At 41.6% G+C, this 16,849-nt stretch overlaps 1 protein-coding gene across 2 annotated transcripts in view; it reads left to right on the top strand.

Moving 5' to 3' along the window:
* Window positions 1-195: 195 nt before the first annotated feature.
* Window positions 196-16,849, top strand: part of phactr3b (phosphatase and actin regulator 3b) — a 52,562-nt gene continuing 35,908 nt past the window's right edge. The window contains exon 1 of one of the 2 annotated variants that reach the window (XM_051415465.1): window positions 196-444. In XM_051415465.1, the coding sequence (XP_051271425.1) occupies window positions 336-444 (109 nt within the window). In that variant the 5' untranslated portion in view covers window positions 196-335. Of the gene's footprint in view, window positions 445-15,689; window positions 15,910-16,849 lie in introns of those variants that run through there. The other variant, XM_051415467.1, reaches the window with a different exon arrangement.

The following is a 16,849-nucleotide window of genomic DNA, read 5'->3' as shown; positions in this document are numbered from 1 at the left end:
TTGCTGAATATAAATAAAAGGTAGGTATGTGTTCTACCGACATTATGAGTCTGAGTCTTTGCATTATCGGGGCAATTTTATTTTTATTTTTTAAACCAAAAACACGCGAAAAACCATCGCGTTCAGATGTTTAGAGGACAACTTTCCGAGCAGCACCTGAAGGCGGCATGATGCTGCGCGCGTAATGGATTTCCCCAGCACTGCTGCTTATCGGGGACCAGGAGCTGCAGCTGCAGCAGTCCAACCACGTTAAATCTGCTCCACCACTTGATGCCGGTGACCTTGTCTGACGGTGGTTACGCCTTTCAGTCTTGCGTTGCTCTTTTCTACCCACCATGGCATCATCGGACGGGCTGGATGAGGATTGCGTGTTGCAGCGGGGGAGATCTCAGAGTGACCCGAGCAGCATCACCGAGGTCCGTTTGGGTGAAGCGCACAGAGCAGGTAAGAGGAGATGGGGGGGCCTTAACGCATGTTGGACATCTGTCACATGCTCATTAGCTGTTGCTTCTGGCAGGTGGTTGGATGGGGGACACATGAAGATGTCGGGGCTCGCCTGCAGCCGATCACATCCGCGGTGATCCCTTTGAATTTGTATGCAACAAACGTAGGTTGTGTTGTAAACGTGCGTCATTTACTATCCCCTACATGTACTCACTGCTTTGCCTTGCTGTAGGCCGAAATTGCGCTAATAATAATGTCATTGCAATGACAGAGTGAATTTGGTGTCATGCAACATACGAGACCAACTGGTGTCAGACAGGTTTTATGTTGTTTATTTTCTGATTGTGGTCATTTGCAGGCTTACTGGTATATTACCTCCTGCCACCCACTCATTGCCCAGTTCATCAGTTCATATCATCAAGCTGTGGCAGGCATCCCTCAACAAACATTGTTATTGCCGATTATTTGCAGGTGATCAATGAAAACCCATTGACTGATCCATTTTTTGTATTTGTGAAATAGGATTTTTTTTTTTGCAGCATGGGACTACAGAATGGACAACTTGCCATCATCACACATGGACTGCAGTATGTTGAGTTAAAGCTGATGAGAGTGCTGGTTGTGTATTTGGCTGTTTCCATGGTGATCCAAATGGCAGAAGGCAGCGCTTGGCTCTCCAACTGTGAGCCGACATGGTGTTTGTCTGCTCCACTTACTGGTGGGTTTTTTTCAGTACACTCGGTGATGTACAGCAGCCAGCCATTCAAAGTGAAATGCCACTTAGGCTGTGAATCGTGTTTATTTGTGAGATGGGATTCACATTTTCACTGTGAATCCCTGGGCAGGCATTCACTGTTGCTCAACAGCTACCAGGAAGCAGTCGTAAGATATGCTGCTTTGAAAGATATTGATTGATATGAAAACGTGATAAATGACTCATTTGAACTTGCAGGGCCTTGACGCTGCTGTTTGCCAGCCATCATCGCCCACGTACTGTGGATTCAACTGGTTTAATGACAGAGTGGCTGCATGAAAAGTGAAGCAGAGAAGTTGATACTGTACAGCTGTTGTATCTGTACAAATAAGGGGCTCAGTTACTGAATCACAGTCTGATGTGCGTGGGGGTTGCAGTATAATATATGAGACAGGATTCTTGGCTTTATATTATAACACACATAGTGCACTACACTTTCATTTTCACTTGTGTGTGATGTTACAGTCTGTTTGAACATCAGACCATTCCACAGGGCCAGCTATCTTTAGACACGAGGGCCACAGCAGAACTACAGAAAGGATCTTCAAGTTGTCTTGCCAACAGTGGATACTGTTGTGTTCCTGCCGTCGGTTTCGAATCCAGTGCTTGTCACGTTGTCGTGGTTGTTATGGTTACGTAACAGCGTTGGTGTATGTGCAACTCTGAGACAACACTGGCAGGATTGCCCTGCGATGTACCGTTCATTGTCGTTTTAAACTTCACATCAGATTCCCCCAGATCTTCCTAAAGCGGCGCAGCAGATTTCCTCCAAAGCTGACGTTTCTTGTGCAGCATCAGGCAGACAGGGCAATGCAGCATTGAAAGCCTGCCTGCCCTCCCCCACCCCTCCATTCCCTCTGCTGGGTAAGGCTAACCCTTTCGTAGCCCTGGCACCCCTACTGCGTCTTTGATCCTGTCACTTGAAGAACCATCTCCATTAAAGGGGAGAAAAGAGGGAGTGACAGATCTCTGATAGTGGCATTATCATGGCACCCAGCTGGGCAATGTCACAGTGAATCAGCTGCACAATAGACTGGACTTAATATACAAATTACTTGTTCTTCTGTCAGGATGCTTTGATAATGATGTTGGAAGAAAATTAAGTATTTTCCTCTGCGGCACATGGCTACAACCTAACAGTAAAATGCTGTTAAATCAGATTCTCATGATGCTCATATTATGCCATATAAAGAACACAGAGCACTGAGGACGCTGATTTAACCTGAATACATGTTTTTCAAAACTTTCCATCTGATAGCCTGGCTGATAATGCTTTACTGATATAAATTAGAGGTATCAGACTGAGAACAAAACACTGTGCTGTCGATTAAATTGTCTTTACTGTATAGGACTACTGTAGATGGTTTCATTTGGAGCCACCTTGTTCAGCACGTACAGGTTACATCACTAGCTCTGCTAGAGATGATGCAGAACTGTAAGTGCAGCCAAAACACTGTAGCCCAAAGGTGGAACTCATGCTGCATTCAAATTTTGGCATATGCAGTAGCCGGCAAACCGGATATTCATTACTTTCAGGAAAAAGACGGCGCGGGTGCAATGTGACACTTATTAGAACTTGGCAGAATGACTCCAATTCTTCCAACCTTTACAGTCAGCTGGCAGTGAAGACAAGTGTGATTTTGAAAAATGAAGCCAAATGGGTCTATCCACATTAGTTGTTTCATCAAGCAATAACTAAAGTGTATAATGTAATAACCACAGAAGATGTACCCAATTAATGAGTTTGAATTAAACTTGAAGTTGCGGCAATCAAGCATTTTAGATTAACAATTACGTTTTAATTCAGTCCCAGTGTTTGCATTAGCATTATTTTCAACCACATGAATCAGCTGTTTTCGGTGGAAAGGCTCTGATATACCCATCAGCCAGCTGCCCAGCAACAGGACAAGGTTAGCAACTAGCTGGTGAACATACTGAAGCATTTAGCAGCTAAAGGGCCAGGCTCTTTACTCAGTAGTTGGTGGAGACCAAAATGCTGGATGTAAATAAGCAACTGTTTGCTAACATGTCAGTCATATTAACTTGCAGTTTTATGCTTACAGCTAGTTGCATTTCCCCCAAGTTCCTAATAAAACCAGTAAGCATAGGCTTAAAGGCTAATTTTGGTTTATTACAACAGGTTATAATAGCATTGTAGTCACCAAGTTAATTGCTCAAATATGCAGCGACATTGGCAACAAGAAGTCCAGTGGGATTTACAGTACATCTCAGTCCTGTGGATAATTCCATACAGTTCGTTTGGGGCTTGGTTGGTGTCAGTGTGTGGTCGAATGTACACCACCGTGAGAACCACTGATGTAACTCCTCAGGAGATGATGAGGTCGGCAGCCTATCATAAGTTGCTCTCCTGAATGATCTCGACGTTCCCAAATCACCATTAGATATATACACGAGGCTCTGGCGTGATTTGAACACACAACCTTCTTCCCTGCTATTTTAAACGAGTATCACAATAACATTTTCACCTCATTTTGACTCTTGACTCTCAACACATATTTGTGTCGCGATTTAATTCTCGTGACATATCTCTACATACTGACTGCTCATGTGTTTTACCCCTTCAGACTCGTCAGCATGTTCCAGATCTCAACAATTGATTTGGTGAGTACGATATGAATATGAATTGTAAAACCAACCAATACAAAACGCATTAGTTGTCATTAACTGGAATGTTCCTTTAAATTAACATGAAATAGATTTGTTTTTATTGCCCTAATCACTGTAAACAACAGTAAAGTTGTCTGAAATCCTCATAATATTGAAGTGTTTTAGCTTCAGTTTTAGGCCATAGCTTGAACAGAGCATCAAACTGCGGGTATCTTGCCTGGTGTTGCCTGGAGCCTGAAGGAGTCTCTTCTCTTCCTCCACTCATCTCCCTATTTGAGCTGGTGCTGTTGTACTAATCTGACATGCTGCTCTAACATCAAAGGCTTTCTCCCTGGACTCTTCCGCTGTCCTCCAACCACTGCCCCCCCTCACACCACAACGCTCACCTCTCAGCTACAGATAGGCCTTAGATTAGTCAGAGGGGGCCTTATCCAGAGATTAGTATTCCCTTTATTTGAATCAGGGTGCCTCATGTTTTATTAATCAGGAAGCCTATGCATAAGCCAGTTTGTCTCGTTCCATATTCAGAGCTGTGATTGAAAGGAGAGAATAACCAACCTGACACCTGGCAACTCACTCCTACATTCATGTTCAGCTCAGTATGGAACTACATTTCTTAACAGCAGTCATTTCACAGACACTGGTGTTAGAGATAAGATGGTATGAAAGGTGTGCATAATTGGTTACAGAAAAATGTCGCGATTGTATACAGTTGTCAGTATGGAAATGTCAACTGCAAAGATTGTCACAAAGTTTAGTCAATGCATGGCGCAGACTGGAAGCTGAAAATCTACCCTAGTGTTGTGGGGTTGTTTGGAAAAAATAAAAATGGCACCAGCTGCATACAGTTGTGATGCATCTATGGTGAAACATTTCCAGACCTTATGTGATCAGATTTAAAGTACTACACCTCTGTAATAAAAACACAGGGAGCTATAAACTATTTAAACCTGCAGTGCTGAACTTCAGCCTCCCCCTCTGGCAGAGTAATTACACAAACACTGTTGACGCATGCTTATGATGTATGCCTCCAACATACTGTTTGCCTGTTTGCTACAGTTACTCTCCGCATTAGAGAAACCATTGCTGGCCACTACCAGCAGGGGAATATCGCCACAGACAATGGATGTAGTACCTCCAGTATCCTGCAAAATAAAGACAGATTTACTTGGCGGGGATAGACTTAATCAGCATTTTGTAAACTAATTTGGCAAGGGCTTGAATGTAATTCATTTATACGTAAAAGTCACATATGTACTCGTCGCATGTAGAGGCCAGCTAATTTTCTAGCATTCTAGGGCAGTGCATTTTCATTGCATTGCATTTTCCACATTCCAAGGGTACCCATGTGCTAATTAGCACAAAACACAGTATCGCGCCATAGTCATGAACCAGTCATTTGACTTCATGCTCAAGAGGAGCAACAAAGTGTTTATAATCCATGCTAAGGTAGACAAGAATGTGTGTACCAAATTTCTTCCAGTACAGTCCACAATCCATCCAGTAGTCGTCGAGACATTTCACTAAAAATAAAAATTGTGAACCTCATAGTAGTGCTATAGATGAAAAGTCAGGGGATTACCAAAATCAGTAGGATTCATCTTTGGGGAAACATGTACTGTATTTCGTGAATAGTTGTTTTTAATTTAGTATGTATTTAGTAGTAATTTTTATGTTTTGAAGGCAGTATGAGTTTAGGGACACATATTTCACTAAAACCAACAACTGACATTGACAACAGAAGAGGTTTATGTTTTAATTTTTTTTTTTCAGATGATATATGAGAATCAGTTTGACATGGTATTATAGGATTAACATAAATGTTGGATGTGAGGTCTGCCCAGCAGAGATGAGAATTGTTGAAAGACCTGTTTAACACCTGCGCAGTAGGCTGAAAATGCTGTTAAGTGGTGTCAAGAGCAGTTGAAAGTGAATCAGTAGGTGAAACTGCCACAAGAGGGCTCTACTTGGCAGATAGATAGATATTTCATAAATGAGGTAAGCTGTCACTGTCGCAAGGAGTCCAGCACTGCAGTCACCTGACCTCTCACGAAGAATAGGGACAAATGGTTTGTCCAAGGTCGAGCTGCATATAGAGTGGGAATGGACAAACTCTTACTAAGGATTACTCAGCACTATACTGCAAGGTTTAAGATGAGTTGGACGATGAATATTCCCTTTATGCCAAATCAACCCTCAGACTGTGAGACAGGGATGAACAGTGTGCAGGCAGCAAGAAGCTTTGAAAGCTTTTGAAATTCAATCAGAGGAGGTTAAAACAGAAAATTCCACATAGAAAATCAAACTTTGCTTAACTTCATGCCCCTCTGTGGGTATTTTTAGAACTGATGCAACTCCTTCGAGTTTTTTTGGATCTCATGTCTATTTCAAAAGTGGAACATCCGAAAGCAGTGATGAAGGATTTAGCATGGACAGCATGGTGATGATTAATGTGGAACATGGTAGAAGTGATGTGACTCTAATCTCGGACTATAAATGAAAATGTGACTTTGCTGAGACGGTAATAGGTTGTTCCATCAGTGGGTTTTACCCTTGAGTCTTTGGTGCAGCATTGATTCTCTTTTATGAGCCAGCCAAGACACAGTGGTACAGTGGCTAAGTCAAAAGCACCTCATTTTTTTTGTGCCAACTCATCTCTCATGCCATTATGCACTATGCAGAGACGTCCCTGGGTCCCACTGACTACAGGGCCCCGGGGAGCAGCACACAGGCAGGACAAAACGATGACAACATGACGTCATCCTCCACCAGTGTAATGAAAGGACATAAATGGCACTATGTAGAGGCGTTCCTACTGTAGAGACAAAGCTGTAGCAACCATTTTAGAAATACTGAGATCCTGAGTCAAAATTCTTCCAAGAGAACCCCAACAACTGAAAGATTTTTTATTAACCCTGATCAAAACACAGATTTTGCTAAAAATTTAAAGTCTTGGGGAGTTGTACTGCACATGTGAAAAAAGTTGTATAAGGCATTTTGTTAAGTTTGCTAAATTGCCTCAAGTGATTTCACTTGAGGCAGCATCAGTTTGTGCTGAAGTTAATATTGCTGAGGTCAAGATCCGCCAGTCAACAATACTAAGAGATGCAGAGTTCACTACAAAATCTACTGGAACTCGTTTATTTCTGAAACATATTTATGAGCATAAGAAACTGAACGTGATACTGGTTACTTGGTTACTGATACTGATCTAATCAGCTGTATGGCAAAAAATGTACCTTCTGAGTAGCCACAACTTCCACTGGCTGCAATCAATGAATAGGCAATTAAATGATTCAGGATTTTAGCTTTTGTCAGTTTCTCTAAATATGTAGATTTCTATACATACTTGTTATAAAGCCATTTGATTGCTTGTTTTTATGAAATGTAAAATTTGTCTACAAAGTTTTACTGGACAGTTTCCTTTTAAACAGTCATTTGTAGCCTACCATGTGTTGATACTTTATGCAACACATTGTTTTCATCCTGTATTTTGGCCAATGTGCTGGTCTGCCTTGCACTGGTTGTTTTCTTGTTATCAGAGCCTGTTTTGAATATTTCTTCTGTTTCTTCATCCAAATGCTGTACAATAGCGAGTGGTGACTCTTGACTGTTTTTTTGGCATAGATATGATTAGATCCGCCCCCAGTGACTGAAATAATTCCTACAAATAACCAGTATCACGTTTCTCACATTTATAACAAACCAATTTTCATGAACATCGGTTTAGAATTAATCAAGTTACAGTTGATTTTGTTGTGCAGTCTGAATCTCTCAGTACTGTTAACTAGTGAAGATCTTGACCTCCCCAGTATGGCGACCACACAGACGCATGTCAAATTGAGGACGCGGCATCTAGGTCTCTATATCTGTGGTTTTGACAAGGAGAACTGTTAAAGAATTCCTCATGAGTCCCACAATGCTGTAGGAGTACCATGCTAAATCGGTGGAGGAAAGGTGTATATATATATATATATATATATATATGTATTTTTTATTGTTTGTAATTATTACTCTCATGTTTTGATTACATTTAAGTTATATTTACTCTGTTTCCCGCAATGTTTATGAAAGTAAAATTGAAAAATAGAAATAAAGGAGTGGTTATGATTTTGGGTTTGAAATTGAAATCCTGAAACAGAGGAACATTTCAAATGATGCCAGTCGGCTACTCGGCTGGTGCCAAAGTGTCCTCAAAATGAGTTGCTGTTGTACATTTTGTTTAGCTTTGTAATGATTTGACCATCTGCAGGAATCAAGAATGACTTTCTGTTATCATGGGATGTAATTAACATCAAAGGAGTAACGTAATGAAGTGCTAATTCTGTGCCACGGCGGGTTTTCCCTTTCAGACAACAGAGGGAAAAAATGATGATAGATAGATAGTCTTTGTCTCCTTGTACAGTCTTGATTGAATGGCAGCAACAGAAATGATGAACTGTACTACCCTCTCCCCTGCTACACACACACACACACACACACACACACACACACACACACACACACCATCTCCCCTCCCCCAACAACTAAACATGGGCTCTCTAAACAACAAGGATGTCGCACATACAGTAGGATTTAAAAATCGCTGCTCTGCTGTGTTCAAGTTCTCAACAATACAGGCAAAAGTAAAAAAGGGAGTGGTGCTGAAGCCATGGCCAAAGAGATGAATGGCTTGTGGCTTTTGTTTACTGCTCTGCATGTTATCCACAGCCAACTTACTGTTTTCTTTCCCAACAGATCTTTGCTTTTATACTCCATTGTGCTCTCTATGTGCATGATTTGTACTTGAGTAGCACTGCCTTTATAGATTTAAATGGATGTTTTTCTGCATGTGTGCCCTTTTGTCTTGTGTCCTTATGGGGTTTAATATGCTGGAATTGCAGTCACATGTTTGTAGTAGGAGTGCGTGCCCTTGTGGATGCCATAATATAATACATTTTAAGAAAGAAAGACAGTTTACTATGTATGTTGCACAGGCGGGGATCTACCCAGCGACTGGGCTAGGCATGTTGGGGGGAGCTACTTGACTTAAGCTGTCAGCCATTTACACATAATGTATCTTTTATGAATGTTTCATGTGCTGACCTAATTCCTTTCAGAGCCGAGTAAAAGCAATATGTTGCACATGAGAACACACCAGAGCATCCAGCTGATCCCTCTGACATCCTCATCCCACAACAAGGGGATAGGAAGGGCCGGACAAATGGAAACAGAGCTGTGATATGACCACTTGGATGCCCTGGGAAAGCGAGGAGAAAGGCTCTAGACCACCCCAGTCATTTGTTTTTACACAATGTACCCTGAATCCCACAGAGATAAGGAACAGAAAGAGCCTAGTGAGAGCTTTATCACAAAAAGAGATACTTTGCACTCTGTGGCAGATGTAATTAAAGCAAACGCTTAAGCCCACGAGTAGGAATGGAGAGACTGATCACTCTGACTGACTTGAATCTGTCAGCAGTGTAAAAGAAGAAAGAGGAGGGGCGAGGGCAGCAGCTGCAGAAATCTGTCTGCTGAAACTGGTTGCTGGATTTGAGGCACGGAGCTGATGTTCTGATGTGACTCCAGCTAACCCCATGAAATGAGGTGAATGTACCCCGGGTTTTGACCGCTCTGAGGAAGACTGCGTTTTCTTACTGTGCACCTTGGTCATAATCTGTGAAAAGATATACAATTAGACACAGTTATATCCATTGATGAATATAAGTGCATCGCAAAGAATGTGGAGACGGAGGCATATGGTTGTTTTTCTTGAGAGGCCATTGTGTTTAAATAGTTGTTCTGTTTTATTGTGGATTTTATATATATATTCTGCTACTTTGGCCAGGTCTCTCTTGTAAAAGAGTGAAAAAGCTTCCTCTATCAGTTTTATATGATTATAAACTGAAGATTATTTGGAATGATGGTCGCACAGAAACAAGCAATCTGAACACGTCACCTTGGGCTCTGGGAAAACACGATAGGCCTTTTTCACAATTTTCTGACATTACATAAACTCAAAGATAAATTGATTGATCAAAAAATAGTACCCTCTTGCCAAGTCCAGGCAGCACCTGGCCTCCTCCCAACCTTGAAACATCCCCTTCAGAGGAATCCCAGAGACTATTTAGCTTGCAGCTCACACACAGAGTCGAGGCTGTGTCTTCCCCACTGCTAACAGTCCCCTATCTGTCACTGTGACGCTGCATTGGCTCGCAGGCTGCGCAGGCTGTGGCTGTACCTGATGAATGATTCAGCAGATTTTAAGGGGAACAGTATACTGTAGTGAAGCAGCAGCAGGGTTTTATGAACGTAGAATTTATGCCTGTTTAGGAGTTAAATGTCAAAAACGTCACGAAAACACTGCCAGTCTCCCACTTACTGCCTGTAGAGTACCTCCGAGCCTTACATGACATCCTATCACACCCCTGGGCAATAGTCTGCGGATCCCAGCTTTAATGTAATCACTTACCCATTGGGCTGCTGTGTCTTGGGGCACATGCTTACAATATTTGACATCTTGTCATTAATAAATGTCTTGTTGGCTGCTCCAAATGCTTATTGATATAACACAACAGACATTCACTGTATTCATAAATACTGTATTTGATGAACAGAAGAGGAATGGTTTCTAGCATGAGTAGTGGCAGCCACCATGGATGAACAGCTACAGAAAGGAGTGCCACCCTAAGAGATGAGAAAGAGCATCACAGAGCAGACACATGCAGAGGGATGGTTCAGGTTGTTTGTGCGGCCCTGTCACATCCACATTTTATTATATAACTCAAGGTCTGGAGGTGAATCAAACATTGTATAATTCTAATATGATGACTTTTAGATGTAATTGCCGCAAGGGGTTTCTCACATCAAAATAATGACAAAAGTTTGATGACATTGTGAAATAGTGTGGAATCATGGGAGTTGTTGTCTTCACCATCATTGCAATCAGTTTCTCCCAGTTAGGATTTCTTCAGTGTTCGTCGTTCAGGTTCTTTCTATTGAAAGCTAAATTATCTGCAGAGGTCTCCTCCTCTCCACAACAAAGGGACCCGCTGATCAAAACCAGTAAAAACACTGAGTTCCACCTTAAAAGTCAGTGTTTCTCCGAGACTTCAAAGAATGTCCCGGAGGGGCTACCAGCCGAGCTGCTGCTAATGTTAGCTCAGCTTGTTTCTCTGATAACTTAAAGGTCCAGTGTGTAACATTGAGGAGGATCTATTGGCAGAAATAGAATATAATATTCATAGGTTTTCATTAGTGTATAATCACTTGAATATAGGAATTATTGCGCTTTGTTACTTAAATATGATGCCTTGGGGCAGTTTCCATGGATTCCACCACATTTAACTGCCATGTTTCTACAGTAGCCTAGAACAGAACAACTACTGTAGTTTCTCTCTCCTACACACTTCACAGCCCAGTCTCATTCCCCGGTCATCAAATACAGACACAAGTGTTGATCAGTTAGTTGCAATCTATCACTACCACTAGATACCACTAAATCTTACACGCTGGTTCTTTAAGATCTAGACTAAAATCCGTCATCTGGTTAAAATATATAGTTAGATCTAAAACGTAATAATGTGGCTTAGAACTGGATAAAAAGTCAGTTTATGACATTTATGATCTTTGTTGGAAACATTTGCTATAATATTATATCTATAATGCATTTATTTTAGATCATCGATGCCTGTAGTTGTGTGCCACCATTATCCAGCTTTCTTGGGTTCAGCTCTCCTCCCAGGACAGCTTGTAAAAAAACAGAAAGACAATCAAAGCAATAACATCATACCAACATGGAAAATGAATTTGACATCGCAGACAGTAAAGCGGCATGGATCACAATATGATGTGGCAGCAAAAGGCTAACAAGCAGGGATGACAAGCAAGTAAGTGAATGCCGATCTAAACAGACAGTAACTTGGCCTCAACAAGATGAAACAGAAGAAATGTCTTGCAAGCAGGCAGAACTATATAGAACAACAATTAGTGTGTGTGTGTTAACAAGAGAACGTAAAGAGAAGACAGTGAGTTTTTTGGGAATTGATGAGGTTTATGGTGGACCCAGGGTTGCTTATTCTCTTATTCTTGAGCTTTAAATATGACTTTATGCTTCCGTGGTCATTCTTTGAAAGAGAAATTTGATTGTTAAGCATAAACGTAATGATGTGTGTGCCAGTTTCAAATTCTATATGCTCAGTATCTCATAATGTTATAACTACAGAGAGTGCTTTTCTTTAAGGGTGCTTAATAGATTTTACATAAGCTGTACATTTGCAGTACCTCATCGTTCTTATACTTAATGCGTAGGACTGCAGTTTAAACCACCATTGCAGAACTACTGAGCTCTAATATGTCCAACATTAATGAACCATCTTTTGTCAATTCTGAACATTACGTCCGGCTATCCATAACTGTCCTCTGATTCAGTTACTTTGTGGCAAGTCCTAGAAACAAAGAGGCTCTCTCCACCATCACTTAGAAAGTGACAGCTTTGCGGCTGAGGTTTGCAATCAATTGTAAAGTGCTTTGGTGCAAATCGTTCCACAAATGGACTCTATAACTGCAGGTTTGAGCTATTATACTGCTGATGTAGAGCGTGTTTTCTCCATTTTCTGTCATCTCCCTTGTGACTGCAAAACACTTAAATAAATGATGCTTCAACCGCCTGAGCTAATCAAATGAGTTGTTGCAAAATTCTGTCTTAGTTTCTTTGTAATTGTACATGTAATTTCAGATTATGCATAAAAAACTGCACAAAGCATTCCTGAGCTAGGTAGCTGGTCTGCTACATGAGGCGAAATCACACAATCAAGTGTTAACATTTTCCACCATATAGTCAATTTTAGTCATTTTTTAAGCAAAAATGTCAAACATTTCCTGGTTTTAGCTTCCTAAATGGGATGGGAAGGATTTGTTGCCTTTCGTCGTCATTTATGGTTCTCGACTGTTGGTTGGGACAAAAGAAGCAATTTAAAGATGTTATACCCACTGCTGGCATTATAGTCATATGATTTCATTTGTGTAAATCAGCTTCTTTTGTTGTGTTACATATTTGTAGTGGTTCTTGATTCAAACAAACAGTGTATAGATTGTGTTACATTAGCTGAACTGATTCTTTTAGTGTAAATTGGATTTTACTGCCAGAGATGTTCGCTTTACAGTTTGATGACACCTCTGTAGTTGTTGGTTTTTACAACAACTAGGCAGTCCTTCCAGGGGGATTGTCGCAGACTCAAATGCCTGCTTTCTAATGAATTTCTTATTTGGCATTTTTCTGCAATGAAATTGCAAGAGACTGGAAAAATAGTTGGGATTAATTTGTATAGTGGATTAAAAATGTAAGGCACCTTGACCGTGTTCCAATGAGAGGATGAATGTGAGACGTTCACGGCACACGTTTGCATGGTCTGCGATTTCACAACAAAAACAAAAACTTGCACAGCAAACTCAAGTAATTGGTCAGATTTGGGTAAAAGTTGTGGTGACGGGACAAACTTGCAAGTTGGTGCGGAATTCACAGGGATTGGTTGAAGCCGCTTTAATTGTTGCGGTCACAAAATCGTAACTTCCTGGAGGGATTGATTAGGAGGCTGGTGTGAACAACTCTCACTCAGCCGCTCAGAATTATGGTCTATGTTAGGTGTGACGTGAACACAATATGAAAGCAGAGGTGTAACTAACAACATTAATGACTCAGTACCAGAGTCATTCGGATTAGTGTCCATGCCAATGAGCCTGCATGCACAAAAGCAGGCTCTGACACAAGCTAACGGGGATGCAGACATCATTAATGTCACCAATTACAGCTGTGTTTGATATAAAAAGTGTTTGCCAAGAAAATGGTCTTGTTAGTTAATGTGAATGCCAAACACTGTGCCTGTCTGGCTCTACCTACTGAGGCACTGCCTGCTCATATTATGTGAACGTTGCATTACTGCAGTCGCTACAGATTTCATCATCTTCGAGTTGGCAAGCTTGAGGTCATCTGTCAGCTTTTTATTAACTGATCACAATTTGTGCGCACACCCTCCTGGCACGCCCTCCGTCTTCGGCCATATTAAATGAAGTCTTGTAAATATTGAATGAGATTCATGTTCACCGAGTAGCCCACACCGTTGTTTATATTCTTTGCTTACTGCTTGCGTGTCCCCGAGGAGAAATCCAGCCACTGACTTTTATCATCTCTGATGGAGTTCGGCCCTTCCTGCTGTCAATGTATGAGTGGCCTTCTAGAATATCGATCTGAAACCACAAAGGGCTATGTTTACACACCAAGTAATGTTGTCTGAATAATTAATAATTTGTGCCCTGTGGCGATGGAGTGTACGCAAGTAGAGGGGGGAAATAAGTGTACGTTTTAAAAAGAAGTATGTTTTGTGTATAATCCTCTGACCGTACGTAGAGCCGGATTTTTTTTCTGTTAAATTGCTGTGATGTTTTTAACCACATCCCCTGACTTCCTCTCTAGCACAACCATGAGGTTGGTATTGGATGGATTGCCATTAAACTTGGTACATACATTCCTATCCCCCCTCAGGGTGAATTCTATTAACTCTGAGGAAGTATAAAAAGCAAATATCTGCTGATGAAGATACCTTAAAATCAATTATTAAAGAATTATGACTTTATGTACTGAGAAATTCACTTGCCAGTGCTCTCTGGTGGACAAACTATATACGCAGATGCCGACATATCTGGAATAAGCTTATATTGGCCCCAATAACATTATCTGTCTATAATGCTGATCTACAAAGCCATATGTACCTCTGTGAAGGCTTCAGTTTCTGGAAGGCTGGGCCCAGTTTGATCTTTGGGAGGAATCATGTGAATAAGTGCTTGAAGAGGACACATGCCCTATATTTCTCTTCCTTCTACACAGCTGACATTATTTATTTATTAACTAGCACCCAGTAGACTTGAATACATTCACATGTGCTGTGTTTTAAACCGGTTTTTGATAAGGAGCTTAAGAAAATGTTCTATATGAAAAATACTTTTCTTATCTCTTCAGCTGATGTTAATTTGCAGGTATTCACATTTACACTCAGCTGCCAGTTTATTAGGTATAGCTAAAGCTAATGCAGTCCAATACAGACGGGTTTATTCAACTTGAGGATCATTTTGGAGGCTGTAGGTTGTTGTTGCACTGCTAAAACAGTTAGCTGATTAATGAATAGGAAATCAACAAAGAAAGGCATTTTTCAAGAAAGTATGCCAGACATTGATTATCATCAACCTCTCAAGTGTGTATATTTGCTCTTCTTTGTCTCATGTGATGTAGATTGCATATGTTTGGGTTTTGGAGAGCTGGTTCGATAAAATGTGTAAATTCATGTTGAGAATTGTTGTATTTTTGTTACTTTACAATGAGGGTTTTAAAACCCCTTTTTACCAAGGACAAACCAACACGCCGGGCCAAGCGTTTTTTTGCAACCTCCAAGGTTTGTCCTACATATTCAAAAAGTAACTCAAATGGTTGCAGTCTGCAACTTCAGCTCTCGATAGCCAACCACCAAATCATACACACTGGTCCTTTAAACTGTGCTGCATTACACTGAGAGCTGTCTTTAACATTTTGCCCACCCCATTTTATATCAGTGATGGTAGAATGAACATTAACAGCTCTGTGAGGTACTATTCAGCACAAACTACAGCCTCAGAAATTACAATCAACCTCAAATCCAACAGGAAGGGACCTTTACTTGATCAACATCAACCAAAAACATATCATTTATATTTATACAAAATATTACCTCACCCATTATCCCCGTGTGTGTGTGTGTGTGTGTGTGTGTGTGTGTGTGTGGGCGTGCGCCACTGTACTACTACTACTTTGCAGTGGAGGATGAGTGTGTGCCAGTTTGTTTGCCCTCCTCCTGCCGTCCGGAGGGGCGGGGTCCACATGGCACATCAACACTAGCAGCTAGCCGCAGATGTTCCCCGCTCTCCGCTCACTCCGGTCGCTCCCGTCGCCCATAAACTTGTATTTGATTGGTTTCTGAGCTCGGTATCGTCCCACAGAGTGTCTTCATCCGTCTTTTTATTTCCCAAAGTCTCCGGCGGTCAGCGTGAGCCCGTCGGCTCTTTGGGGAACATATGATGTGAGTACCGACTGATAGCGATGTGTGTGTGTGTGTGTGTGTGTGTGAGAGAGTGAGATATGTGAGTGTTATTCTGAAACTTTAGCCTTCGGCTCAATAGTAGCTGATTTATTGTCCATTTGCGGCGATGTGTTTGCCCCTAACACAGTGCTGCAGATGTAATGTGCCTGCTGGGACTGGCAGGCTCTGCCTTTAGGGCCGTGTGTACTAAGTGCTGCTATTTCCACCTATATGATATCACTGTAATATTCCCACAGTGACTGGTGGTGTTCAGTAGAGTTTGTAGTGAAGATGTCTCTCTTTTAGCCGTGATGTCACTGTGATGAACTGTAATGTTACCGTGGGGACTTTGATCATGGACATTCATCATGTCCTTAAAACAGGACTTTTCCCTTGTGATATAAACTTGTTCTCGTGTCATTCAGGAGCAGTAATCTCATGGCAGGTTATAGGAAATGAGTGATGAAGGTGCTCTGTGTTTGACATCCTCAGCTGGCTCATTATGTGCAGTATTGGACCTTTGCTTTAGGTTACAGTACACTGTACACTGTCTGGCTCTTCCTGCTTGAACACATGATTCTCCCTGCATTGGCAGAAAGAAACATTTAAGTGTTCACTCAAACCCATTACACATCCGCGAATAAATATTTCAACATAACTTGCAAATTAAAAATACAGCCGCCCCCCCCCGCCTTACATTATGCATCTTTACATGCTCGGCCGTGATTGGCTGCGGCTCTCCGTTCTCTCTGTGTGGCAACAGCCTTCCCATCCACCCAGCAACTCCCTATTCCTCATGCCGTGGTGATTCTCTGCCTCCGAGGGCCTTTTCTGCAGCATCCAGCGTGGTAACCATGGCAACGGCAGCCTGACCCTGGGCGTGCTGCTACAGTTACTACAGGCTTGACCTGAATTCCTCACCGCATCCTATGCAGCCACA

The sequence above is a fragment of the Dicentrarchus labrax genome, unplaced genomic scaffold (assembly GCF_905237075.1).
Source record: "Dicentrarchus labrax unplaced genomic scaffold, dlabrax2021, whole genome shotgun sequence".
Lineage (NCBI taxonomy): Eukaryota > Metazoa > Chordata > Actinopteri > Moronidae > Dicentrarchus > Dicentrarchus labrax.
This window is presented reverse-complemented; position numbering and strand designations above follow the sequence as displayed.